General features: G+C 54.8%; 1 protein-coding gene across 1 annotated transcript in view; it reads left to right on the forward strand.

The window, feature by feature from the left end:
• Positions 1-13,444, forward strand: part of COL13A1 (collagen type XIII alpha 1 chain) — a 154,112-nt gene that overhangs the window by 77,871 nt on the left and 62,797 nt on the right. Inside the window, exons 7-10 of the mRNA XM_023644199.2 lie at positions 1,726-1,776; positions 9,649-9,684; positions 10,483-10,509; positions 11,589-11,615. Coding sequence (XP_023499967.2) covers positions 1,726-1,776; positions 9,649-9,684; positions 10,483-10,509; positions 11,589-11,615 — 141 coding nt within the window. The remainder of the gene's footprint in view (positions 1-1,725; positions 1,777-9,648; positions 9,685-10,482; positions 10,510-11,588; positions 11,616-13,444) is intronic.

Genomic DNA, 13,444 nt, shown 5'->3' on the forward strand with positions numbered 1-13,444 from the left:
GCAGCAGGTGCAGTTTTAATTGTTTTGTCTCTGTTCTCCCAGTTAACACCGACACAGCCCTTCCAGGGGCCTCACTGTTCCCATTTACATGAGCAGGAAGTGAAGCACAGAGAGGCAGTCACAGAGCGGGAAGTCATAGAGCTGGACAGGAGCCCTGGCGTGTCTGACTCCAAGGTTGGGGCCGCAACCACCATGTCTGGTTTCCTCCAAATGGAACAAAGACTGTTGGTCCCACCCTCTCAGGGGTCTCAACTGCCCAGGAGAAAGGCAGGACACATCACTGTCCATGGGCAATAGCCAACACTTGCCAGCCCCACAGATCCCAGGCTTTCTTCTCAGCACTTGACAACCTTATCTCCTGAACCTTTCACATCTACCCTATGAACAGGTGCTACTATTCCTGCCTTACAAACAGGGAAACTGAGGCAGAGGGAAGTTAAGCAGCCCAAGGTCACAGCTGGAAGGGAGCAGAGCTGGGCTTCAAACCCAAGCCTCCTGGCTCTTAGCCATCACACGATGCTACCTTGTATAAAAATTACTGTATAACTGTGATGGCATCGACAGTTACGAATTTGAAATCGCTCCTCATCTGGGTGTGAGGCATGACATCTTACAAATGTGTGTATGTCCCTTGCCCTCTGAGGGCAGCAGAGCAGCTCTTAGCACCCTGGTGCACAGAGGAGGTGTGTGGGCTCAGAGAGGTTCCGTGACTTGCCTGGCAGAACAAGACCTGCAAGTGAGGGCCTGGGTGTCTCCTCTGCCAGGAGGAGTGGATTCCCGGTGAGAAGCAGCATCCTCCCCTCCTCCAAGCAGGGCCGAGTCTCAGTCCTGCCAGAGCATCGCCTCTCATCCTCATCTGTGTTCCATACACCCTTCATCCTCTTTCTGTCTCCCCTCCCCATCAGTCCACACACACCCGGATTATCTGGGCAGCTCAGCCGTCCTTGGATAGCACTTGAGCTCCCAGCACAGCAGCAACCACCATCCTCTCAGGGCTGAACATTCTGCCCCGGACTTAACCCCTCGGTAGCATTCTCAGACCAGGACTAGGAAGTTTGAGGTATCTCCAGCCTTTAGGCTCAGGGCTGCTGGGCCCACACAGTGAGTGTGTGCCTGATCCCCATTGTCTGTTTTCAGCAACTCCACCCACGGGGCAAGCCTGTTCACCATGCAGGGTGGGCAGCCGCATGGGTATTCGGGGCTAGGGGCAGGAGAAGACCTCAGGGGTTTAGAAACTTGGGTGGGGCTGAGGCAGGCTGGAGAGCATCCTAAGCAGGGCCTCGGGGGCAGGCCTCTGGGCCTGGGCAGCCCTGGCTGAGCTGAGTGTCCCCTCCCTCCCTGTGCCACCCTCTTGCCCATCACTGCACTGAGTCCTCTTCCCTCCCCTCCCTGGCCTGGGATCCTACCACGCTCTTTCCCTGGTCCCCACACCTCATGCTGTCGCTCACATCTCCTCTCTGCGTTCCTCCTGCTTCCCTGCCGCCCTTCTCATTCCCTCCTGAATGCTCCATTCATCCCCTTCGAGTTTCCTCTCCTCTGATGCCGTCATCTTCCTCCCCATCCTCTGGCCCCCCTTGTCCTAGGCCCCCCTTGTCCCCTGGTTAGGCCCCCACCCTCGTCTGCTCCTGCTTCCCACCTTCCAGCTCCTCCTTTTTCTCTTTCCCCGCTCCCCTGTCCCTGCCCCTTGCTCCCTCGCCCTCTCCTCTCTCTTTCTCTCTCCCACAGGGGGCCCCAGGAGATGCCGGCATGTCCATCATCGGTCCCCGTGGCCCCCCTGTAAGTGGTTTTTGCTCTTCTTCGGGGTGGGGGGCAGGATGAGTTAATGAAAAGGGCTTGGGGGTGGAGGGAGCACAAGTCCCGGCTGTGCCTCGGGGGTGGCGGCCGCTGCGTGTGATGTGGTCTGCTCGGTACTGCTGTTGGTGTTAAGGAAAGTGGCCTGACTAAATATACTTCAACTGCAGCCTCTCGGGAGAGGGGCGCGGGGTCTGCCCTCTAGCCCCACACCACAGCAGCTGTGAGGCCGCCCTGCTGCTCACAGGCAGAGGGGAGAATGCTTGCCTCTCCCGAGGGGCTGCTCCAGCTTTCCAGAGGACAAGCCTTATTTCCGGAGCCCACGCAGCAGATAGCCGGAGTCCTGGTTCCCTGACCCAGGCACCCACTCCTGGTCTTGCAGAGACCCAACCCACCGCTCACCCTCGAAGGCTCATTTCTGTGTTCTGCTGGGTTCTGTGCCTTAGTACCTTCCCCTGGTGGCAGGGGCTTGGGAAAATCAGAGAGGCTTCCCCTCTGATATGCTCCCTTAGGGACCAAAAGGGGGACGTGGGCGATGATGCAGGAAGATATTGTGACTATGGGAAGGAGGACTGGCTGTTTTTCTCAAAGAGTGCCCGAACCATAGGACTTCAATAAAATCACCACAATGTCAGGGTGGAAGGGAGCTCAGTGATGGTCTAGCACAGCCCTCTTAGAAGGGGAAACTGAGGCCCAGAGAGGGGAAGGGGTTTGCTAGGCCGCGCCCACATAGAGGCTGGGGCGGCATTAGCACCCAGGACCCCTGGCACCCAGGCTTCTACCACAGCAACAGGCTGCTGTCTCACACTCTGCTGTGTCCTTTTCCTGACCTGCTATGCACCGTGAGACAGTGAGGGGAGCAGAGGGCTAGCCTCTAGGAGTCTGAGGCTAGCCTAGTGGATGGATGAAGCCCAGACTGCCCATTTCCCTGCCTTTAATGGGGAAAGCCAGCAGGAAGCAGGAGTCTCTCCCACCCGCAGTCTAGGGAGAGGGTCGGAGAGCAAATTGCTAAGTCACGTCCAAGGGAGCGGTCCCGATGATCCATGCAGCTAGGGAGGGGCTGTGGCGAGAGCTGGGAGCTCAGAGGTTGAGACACTTCGGGCTGCTGGGAGACTGGGGGCGGTCAGAGAAGGAGCTGAAGGATGGTGCTGCGGAGCAGGGCTGGCAGGCAGGTCAGGGCCTGGGCTGCATAGACACTGCCTTCTCGGCAAGGTTTCCTCTGGCTCAGAGCCCAGCGGTAATGCTAAGGACTGACCGTGGGCACTTACTCTGTGGCAGGCAGCATCCTAAGGCCTTTATGCACGGTAACCCACTCCATCCTCACAAGAACCCCACAGGTAGGTACTGTTAGCACCTCCATTCTATGGATGAGAACAGTGAGGCACAGAGAGGTTGACTTGCCCGAGGTCATACACTAGAGTGTGGCCACACTGGGATTTGATCACTCAGCCCAGGCCGTGTGGCTCAGTCTGCACTTTGAAGCCCCAGTGCTGTAGCAGATGGCCAGCCTGGGGGGTTACCCTCCTCTGTGCTTCTGGGCTTGCCTGGCCACTGCCCTGATGGGCTGTAAGCCTCCTGGTGTATTGGGGGAGCCACAGCATGGATGCCCTGAGCCCGGTTGTTCCTGGAGAAGGTGCTGCCCAGCCAGGATGACTAGGAGATGGAAGGTCACGGGGAAAGACAGTGCCCAGGTTCTAAGGGCAAGGGGAGGCCGAGCCTGGGAGGACCTGTTAGCAGTAACACTGAACACAAGTCCTACCCTTTGGCTACCGTCTCTGCCTGCCTCCCAGTCTGACCTCAGATGTTCCATTGTGTCGGTCATGCTGGTCCTCTAGCACCCTTTTAGCAGCATCTTTCAGCAGCAGTTTGTCAACAGGCTACCTATAAGTTGTTGAGAGGCCTCACTTAGGGAGAACATGCCCCGGGTGGTGTCTGCCTCAGCCCCCGCGGCTTCCGCCCGGCGTGCATCAACCTAATCAGGAACACACCTCCTGCAATGGATTTGATTCCAGTGGTGAAAAGTACCTTCTGTCCAGGTAGCAAGTGATAGCTTCCATGTCCTGGTCACCTTTCGCATCCTGGGTCCTGTGCTGAAAGCCTGGGTCTGCGCCAGTCTCCTTCAGTCCTCCTGACGAAGCTGTGAGGCAGGCCTGCCAGCCCCTTTCACAGAGAAGGATGCTGAGTGTCATAACTCGCCTGTGGTCCCCCAGCTAGTCCATGCTGGAGCTGGGGTTGGGCCAGGTCGGCCTCATTCCACAGCCAGCATTCTTTCCCCAACATCCATGTTTTAAGCTCTACTGTTTACAAAGGATATTTACCTTAAGGAGAAAAAACTTCTCCCTCTGAGTGCTGTGTTGGTGCTAGGAGAAGTTTTATGGCACCAGGAGGCTTGACCAAGCCCAGTGTCCTCGGACTTTGGCCTGTGTAGGTGACCATCACACAGATGACAGGGGCTGCCCCTGCTGGTCCTCACTAGACACCAGGGCAACCACCTCAGCTCCTCCTGGGAAGCCACCCGAGCTGGTGAGAGCAGGGGACGGGGAAGACAAAGGGGCTGTTTGTCATTAAGGGGTGGAGGTCAAGTGGGCAAGCCCTCTGTGGCCGGGGATGATGGGGAACATGTGGCTTTCAGCTCGGCCAGGAAGGGCCCAGAATAAATGCTGCTAATAAAAACCAGCCTTGCCGCTCTCAGGGGCCACCTGCCCCCTCTCTTGAAGCTTCAGAAATGGTCTGATCAAAGGGAGAACCACCCAGGCACTGTGGGGAAGGTTGGTTCACATTCCGACGCGGGAAGATGCTAGAGCGGGTGCCCCATTAAACAGAGGGGAGGCTGGGACCTCCAGACCTGGCTGGCCCAGCAGGCGCTGGGAAGGTCATCTGCCAGGCTAGGAAATAACCCCATCTCAAGGGGAGTTCATTCCCTGCTTGAGGCCCCCAGCTTCCCTTCGGGGGCCTGGAGGAGCTCTCTGAACTTCCAGCCCTCATTCACAAGGAGACACCCCACACCAGGTCAACACACCTATTGAGTGTTTCTTTGTTTATTCATCCCATTAGTATTTGTTAGGCAAATATTGCTAGATGGTGGGTAGACAATGGAAACCTTACCGAGGCCTCTTGCCCCTTTGCAGAGAGACCAGCAACCCCATAGTGATTACAATAGAGACAGTCAGTGTTCCTCCAGGGACGGTTAGGGAGCTGTGGGCACACGGAGGAGGCACCTGACTTGGGGTGGGGTCAGGCAGGGAAGGCTTCCTGGGGGAAGAGATAACTAAACTGTGATCAAGGCGGAGCAGAGGTTACCCAGGTAACCAGGCTGGGGTTGCGCACTGAGACCCTGAGGCAGGAGAGGTTTCCATAGGCTATTTATTGGTAAAGGGAGAAAGTTCTTCCCAGAGTAAAACAAGGGCAAGGATGGTGAGAGGCGAGGCTGGCGAGGTGAGCAAGGGCCGGATCATGAAGGACCTGGACATGACGTTCAGGGGTCAGGATTTCATCCTGAGGGCAGTGGGGAGCCCTTGGGTTGTGTTCAGCTGAGGAGGACACAATCAGATTTGCAGTTTAAAAAGATCTGTGCTCCCCCCTCTGGCACGGAGCATCTTTAGAAGAGGCTGCAGGTGGGGGCCTGGCTGGGAGGCACCTGCAATAATCCAGGCCCGGAGCGGAGCAGTCAGTGGGGCTGGTGGCAGGGCTAGACCTTTGAGATGTTTGGGAGGTAGAATTGGCAGGATTTAGTGATGATAAAGATGGGGATTAAAGGACAAGGAGGGATACAAGGTGACCCCACATTTCTGACTTGAGTAACAGAGGGACGGTGATGCCTTCCCCAGAGGGAGAAGCAGATTTTGCCAGGGCGGATGAGTTTAATCTGAACGTGATGAATTTGAGATGTCCTGGTGACATCCAAGGGGGCACGTTTGGTACTCCATCTGCTGCTGGAGGTCACAGCAGGCGGGGTGCTGGAGCTGGCTCACACTGGCTTGCGAGAGCAGGTCGTGCACACCACTCCCAACTCTGTTCAGTGACATCACACTGGTAGCTTGCAATCGGCCGTGGAGGGAGTATGTATACACAGAAATTGGCAAGTGCTGTACAGAATACAGCTCTCCTCTCCCACTGTCCCCCACCCCAGCCAGCGATTAGACATTTACCAGCACAGAGTCTTGTTGGAAAGATGGTCAGCACCGGCTTGGAGGGGGGGCGGTAAAACGAGGCAGGCTTCAGGCAGATGCATGACTGAGCCTCTTTCAGGATTAGATGAGAGGAAAGGGAGACTTCCTGGTAGACTCTTTCCACCCAGGACCTTCTTTCTATCTATGTTGCTTTACCCTGCACGAGTTGCAGGTAGAAGGAAGGCAGGGAGCAGTAGATGCAGGGGTCTGCTTCAGAACAGCAGGGACCCCCCAGTTCCCTCTCCGGCCTGGCCTTGAGTTAGGGAGGACATTTGGGAGCGATGCAAAGCTTATTTCTCTTCTTTTTGTATAGAAGGACATAATATTGATCCATAAATTAATCTACAAATAAGTCTATAATCCATAATAGTAATATGATTCTAATTCCAGTGAATTTTTATGCGGCTCAGAGTCCAACAAAACAATATTCAATTTCATTTGGAAAAAAATAAGCTTGCAAAAATTTCAGGAAAATTCTGAAAAATAGAGTGAGGGGGCTGGGGGACAGGACTAATTGTTCTGCCAGATATCAAAGTGTATGTCAAAAACAGAGCAATTAAAACAACAAATAGAACAGAGTGAGGAGGCCAGAATTAAAGTCATATACGTAGGGGAATTTGGTCCATGATAAAGGCTTCATTTCACAATAGGAAGAGAAAAATAGATTGTTCAGGAAATGAGGCTGGGACAACTGACAAGCCGTTTAGAAAAAGGTAAACCCAAAAAAAGCTTAAAAAAAAAAAAAGCTGAATCTCTCCCTCACTTGTTATATCAGAATGAATTTCCAATGAATAAAATCCTCAGACGTCAACCATGAGACCATAAAATAAAGGACGAAGCACGAGCAGACATTTATAATCCTGAACCCGCGAAGGCCCTTTGAAACGTGACGTAAGACCCAGCAGCCCCAGGAAAAGACCGATCAGTTTGTTGACATAAATGTAAAACTTCCACATGGCAGAAAATATACCATAAAAAAAGACAGATGCCAAATTGGAAAGAATATTTGCAGCAACACCTCTGACTCTCAAGGAGTTACAGTTCTTGACAGAGAGCTTTACTCAAACCAATAGGACAAAGACAAATAACGTAGTAGAAATTACTGGTAAAGAATACAGACCAGCAGTTCACGAATAAATAGGACCGGCCAGTGCTCATGGGAGGAGATGTCCAGCCTCAGCATGTAGCGGAGGAGATGTAAATTAGAAGCCAGTTCCAGGCCCCTCCGAGTGCCTTACCCAGGCCCAGCCTCTCCAGGAAGCAGAGTCCCAGTTTCCATTTGGTCGACAACATTCCTCCAAGATCCCTGAAAAAGCCCTCGTTCGCCCTGGATTTGGCTCTGAGTTGGAGAGAGGCGTCCTGCTCCCAGGGCAGGCTCTGTAATTAGCAAACCATGTGATTATCCCTGCCGTGTAAACATCATCCGGAGCAGGACTTGAAGATGTTTCTTGGAATCCTCTCCTGCTGACCTTTTCTTCAGGCGTCTCAGCATTCAGAGTAGTTGAAAGTTTACACTGGGAGGTTTCAGGGGTTACTTTGCACGGTTTCCGGGTTTTCTCCTTAGTGCTATTCTTAGCATCACTTATCCCCGAGAGGAGAGAAGCCCGGGGCTCTTCTGATCTATGAATGGCATCTCCTCCTTCAGGCGTTTTGGATGCCTGCCACAAGCCCATCCTGAGCCTGCAGCATTCTCCAGCTTGCTCCCTGCCTGACCAGGTCACCCACCCTCATGGCAGGGTCCCCGTCCCACCCAGCCTTGTCCCCTGAGCATGTCTCCTGAGCAGAGGCCTCTGGGCACTTATGTCCACAGTTGCAAGGAGGACCCCAGCAACCCAGAAATGTTTCAGCTTCACAGCAGATGGATCACAGCAGAGAAATCTTCCTCTGGATGGGATCTGACTCTGAAAGTACTGCTTGGCAAGGACAAACCTCCATTGATCCTAAGATGTATTGGGCTCAAAAGCAGCCTTGCTTTATTCTGGCGCTCCTGATTCGGTTCAGTCCAACTAACATCTGATGATGGCAGCTGCCATTTCAAAAGTCTTTACAAATACAGACCATCCCGGATCTACCATGGCTGGACTTGTGATTTTTTGACTTTACGATGGTGCGAAAGTGATATGCTTTCGGTGGAAACCGTACTTCGAGTTTTGAATTTTGATCTTTTCCAGGGCTAGTGATACGCAGTACCATAGTCTCTGCGGTGCTGGCGGCAGCAGCGAGCCGCGGCTGCCAGCGAGCCGCGCGATCACCAGAGTAAACGATCGATACACTTAACCGTCCTGTTCTTCACTTTCGGTACAGGATGCAATAAATTACATGAGCATGCAACACTTTATTATTAAATAAGCTTGTGTTAGATGATTTTGCCCAGCTGTAGATTAATGTAAGTGTTCCGAGCACGTTTAAGGTGGACTTGGCTAAGCTATGGTGTCTGATGGGTTAGGGGTATTAAATGCATTTTCAACTTAGGATATTTTTAGTTTACAATGGGTTTGTAGGGATGTAACCCCATCATAAGCAGAGGAAGATCTGTATAACTGAATGTAGTTTAATGACTCTATGAGGTTATACTGTCATCTCCATCCTATAGATGAGGAAACAAGCACAGAGAGGCTAGACAACTTGCTCAGTCACACAGCCATTGGTGATAGATGCAGCCAGACTCAAAAGCCCAAAAATGGGTAGAAATTGTGACCACCTCAGTCAAGGGGAGCCTCCAAGCTGAGGGCTGAACATGGGAAAGGTGTGGTGGTCCAGGGAAAAGCGAGTGAGCCAGTGTGCCTAGCAAAGAGCAGGTGGGGAGGTGGGGCAGGAAAGGAGCTAGAATGGTGGTTGGGGATGAGACTGGGGATGACCTTGAATCGTGTGTGAGTAGAAGAGAACCCTTGCCGGTTCTTGAGAAGGGAAGTGATAGGCCTCATGTTTCTCAGCGCTCTGTTACCAGCCCTGGATCTGCACAGCCTCGTGCTGCTTGTAACCTTGGCACATCTCTTTTGTCTTGAATCTTGACCATAAACCACTGGGCTGTGACCAGTGAACCTGCTTCTAGTCTCCCACCTGAATACCTGTCTACGTTGCACTCCACTTCCAGGAAAATGGACATGAGTGACCTGCATCCCACAAAGAGTAGGGGATCCAGAGACTGCCCAGCTAGGAGAGGCCTGCCAGCCAGGGTAGAGGAAAGTGAGCAAGTTGACCTATTCTGGCCTGAAAACACACATTCTGAAGGTCAGGTTCTGATAGCCAAACCATCCTTGGATAAGTGGCCGTGAGCAATGCCTGTATAAATAAAAGGGACTTAGAGAACCGCAGTCCAGGAGTTCAGTGTGCTGTGAGCTGAGTCCCCACGTCCTTGCTCTCCATCCGCCTGTTTACATGCTGGGGTTCAGGGCATCCAGGCAACAAGGAGCTCTCGGAGGCTATGTCCCAGGAAGACTCAAGGGATGCTGGCGCCCCCTTTCCCTTCTCCACTCCCAGTCCTTGGAGGAGATTTCCTATGATGTTCTGCTTCCATCTTTCTCCATCCTCCCTCCCAGCCAGCTCACCATGGCAAGGGTCTCTCCCAGATGATCACAGAGGAATGGGAAGGAACCCACGGACGCTCTTGGAGCAAAGGTGAACCAGGGGACTGAGGATTAGCTTCATCTCCCCCTCACCCATCCTCTCTCCTCTCTATTCTTTTCAGGGTCAGCCGGGCACTCGAGGTTTTCCTGGATTTCCGGTAAGTGGGGAGGTTGAGGTTCGCTGGGTCCCCGGTGACCCCTGGGCCTGGCTGGGTGAAACTTCATGCAGGGCCAGCCCTCAAGCTGTTCTTGCCCTTCCAAACTCCGGTCATTGAGGACCCTCTCCCACAGCCTTTCATGGAGAACAACCAAGGAGAGTAGCTGGGCGCATGACTCATAGTGCAAGAAAGGACAGGGAAATAAATATAGAAATAAAGGGGCAGCAGGACAGGAATAGGCAAGTGACGTCGCAGGTTGATAGACCCAGTGGGACACTGGAATGAGAAATGGATGATGACCGCAGGGAAGCAGCCTCCCACCCAGCTTTGAGGGGAGATCCACCAGGACGGGGCAGTGAGGTGGCCGTCTGGATGTCCTTTGACCCCTGCCTAAGGGGACCAAGACATGTTCTAAGAGGGAGGGCAGAGGAGCAGCGAGCTCCCCTCCTCCACAGGCCTCAGTGCTGGCCAACCCCTGCCTCTCTAGGGGCACAGTGTCCGCTGTCCACTCGGGGTAAAGAGGGTCTGTGATAGCAAGGGCAATGGCCACATCGGTTCTCCATCCTGCCTGGCCCCTGGCAGATGCATTCCACTCACTCCTCACAAGGACCCTTTGTGGAAGGTTCTCTTGTTCTCATCTCCATGCTAGGGTGGAAAACCGAGGCTGAGGCTTACCGATGGTCACAGAGCCAGCAAGTGGTCAAGCAGAGACTTGAACCCTAACTTGCTGGAGCCTTAAGCCCGTGTGGCAGACACTGAGGGGCTTGGTCTTTACCTCTGGCCTCTCTCTGCTTGCAGGGTCCCATTGGGCTGGACGGCAGACCGGTAAGTGGACCCTCTTGGGCTGTGGCTCCTCCCCCCCTCCCCCTCACTCGGTCCAGGTCACTAACCTGGGTCTCTCAGTCCTTCTGCAAGACCCTGACTCCTTGGAAGAAGCTGGGGCAGAAAGTCGTGGCCAGTGGGAAGGGCAGGGGCCCTTAGAATAAGATGCCCCTGACCCAGTGCCAGTGGGCCTCCTAGCTGGGCTCTTGGCTTCCAGAGCGAGAGCCATCCCTAGAATGTGGTGATCCTGGGGCGCTCCAGGCAGGGACCTGGGGTGGGGAGAGAGGCAAGGAGGCAGCAGGGGGTGAGGAGGGCTGGAGAGCTCAAAGGCTAATTCTACAGGAGCCTGGGCGTGCAGTCACGCGCTGGCTTCCAGCCCCACCAGGCTGCCTCTGTGTCTCACTCGTCAGGGTCTCTCGTACCGGTGGAGACGCCACACACGCCCAAGGCCTCATGGAGCTGCTTCCCCATCCATAGCTCCTCTCTTGGTTCATTTCAATCCTTTTGACTTGCCCCAGACACAAATGTTCTGGGGGAAAGGAGGCCCCTCCCCACTCCTAGGAAGGAGTGAGCTGGGGCGAGCTCACCCCTCCAATGCCCTCAGAGATCCCCCCCACAAGTGAAGGCAGTGGGTGCCAACCCCAGCCCCACCCACTCACCTGTCCCCTGGGCAGCTGGCGTCCTCTCAGATGGGGGCCCGGCCGCCCGCCTAGTCACTGCCCCACTGCAGACCAGAGCTAGGCACAGCCGGGGGCTGTGGTGATCATGTCCGCTCTTCTCACAGAACCCAGCATCCCTCAAAGCTGCCCATGTGTGTGGATGGGGCAGGGACTGGGGTCCAGAGAGACCATCCTCATGCGTCTATCCTCGAAGGGCCAGCAGCTGCTAAATAACACCCAGCCAAGGGCCGCAGGGAAATGACCACGGCTGGTCAGCGGGTCAAGGACTGGGTGGATGAGTGAGTGAGCGAGTGAATGTGTGAGAAAAGAAAGAAATGTGTAAAATGAGCAACCAGCAATGGAGGGAGGAGCCGCGGGTGGCAGGCAAGGGGCCTTCTGGCATTCATGCTCTTCTCCTTCCAGGGCCACCCCGGACCGAAAGGGGAGATGGTAAGACCCCAGCTTTTCTGCCTTCCTTCAAGGGGTGGGGGGTCGGCCTGGCCCTCGTGGGCCACAGCCAAGCACTGCCCAGCAAAGGGGCCAACAGGGACGGGGGAAGTGGCTGCCCCTACAGTCACTCGCCAGCTGTGTACAACACATCCCCCCCAGGTCCTCACATCACGCAGGGAGGAGAGCGGGCAGGGGGCCTCTCCACCTGAAAAAGGAGGAAAAGGTGGTCCAGAGAGAGTCTACGCTTGGCCAGTGTCACAGGGAGTGAGAGGCTGGCGCTCCTGAACTGCCACTCGCCTGTACCTCGGGGACAGGCTTCCGTTCAGACTCACTCTGGGAGCATGGGGAGGACTCCACGCACTCCTGCCCCAGCTGGGCCAGAGCAGACGTGGAGAAGCAGGCGGCTGCCCCCACCTTCCTCCCAGTCCCTCCCACCCTCGCAGAGCTTTGTAAAGGGGTTTCCTCTCTACGGTCTCCCCCAGGTCCCTCCTTCCAGAAGGGAAAGGCCTCCCCTGTCAAGGGCGGTCCACTCTGGGGAGAGGGCCAGTTCTCAGCGGGACCGATGGGCCGTTAAGGGCAGTGGGCCGCCCGGGGCCGGGATGCATTCCCGCCTCCCAGGTCGGTCACGTCCACGCTGTGCGGGACCTGCTGCCGGCCGACCTGGAGTTTGTGTGGGTGGTGAGCGGCGGGCAGGCTCCGTCTCCTCTCCAGTGGGCTCTGGCTCCTGCCTTGCTCCAAGTGCTGGTGCGAGGACACTGTCCACCCACAACGGGGCACTGCCAGGGCATGGAGGCCAGACTCCTGCCCCTGAGGGACGTGGATAACCTGTGGATGGAGAAGGAGACAGGGGAGTGTCGGCTGGGAGCCTTGGCTTTAGCTTGACTCAGACTAACGTTACGGGGATTTTCTGTGTGGTGGGCACATGGCTAAGTGCTGTACGTATATTAACTCACTTAACCTTCAGCATAACCCTGTGCTCCAGGGCCTATCGGTATCCCCCTTGCCAGCTGTGGAAACCAAAGCTCAGAGAGTCTAAATAACTTGCCTGAAGTCACACAGCTAGGGAGCATCCAAAACAGGATCCAAACCCAGTTGTCAAATTCCGTCCCCCCACATTTTATTGCTGTTCTCCCTCCTTATTCTCCTCTCTCCTTCCCTATGTCCCTGCCTCCTTCCTCCCTTTAACGCACTTTTATTGAGTATCTACCATATGCTGGGCCCTGTGCCAGGGCCAGGGATACAGACAGGAGCAGGAAAGACACTGTCCTCGCCATCCCATAGCTCACAGCCTAGTCGGGGAGACATGCATTTAAATAATCACTCATGTAATTAACAAATGGCCTTTGCAATCAGGGCTATGAAAAGGCGGTCCCGTTACCCTGCGAAACATCGAGAGAACAGCACCTCACCGAGGCTGAGGGTCAGAGAGGCTTTCCTGAGAAAGGGACTTGAACTGGAGCCTGAGGGATGAGGATTTAACTAAGAGAAAAGGGGATGGGAAGGAGCATTCTGGACTCTGGAGAACAGCATGTGCGAAGGCCCTGAGGCAGGGAAGTCCTTAAAATAGCTGGAGCACTGGAAGGGCAGAGAGACACTGGAGGCCATGGGTGGAAGATCTAGCATTAGAATCCAGGTCCCCTAGTCAGCTTTCCTCCCCATCACAGCCGCCTCCACTGCAAATGCATTTCTTGTTGCTCCTACCCTGTTCCCAAGCATGCTGTGCACATGCATGAGGCAGTGGAGACTGAGGCAGGAAGAAACTTCCATGCTGCCATTGTTATAGAGAAAGAAGTTTGAATGCCAGGAGTTTGGGTGCTTATCCCCTCAGC

Source organism: Equus caballus, chromosome 1 (assembly GCF_041296265.1).
Source record: "Equus caballus isolate H_3958 breed thoroughbred chromosome 1, TB-T2T, whole genome shotgun sequence".
NCBI classification, from domain to species: domain Eukaryota; kingdom Metazoa; phylum Chordata; class Mammalia; order Perissodactyla; family Equidae; genus Equus; species Equus caballus.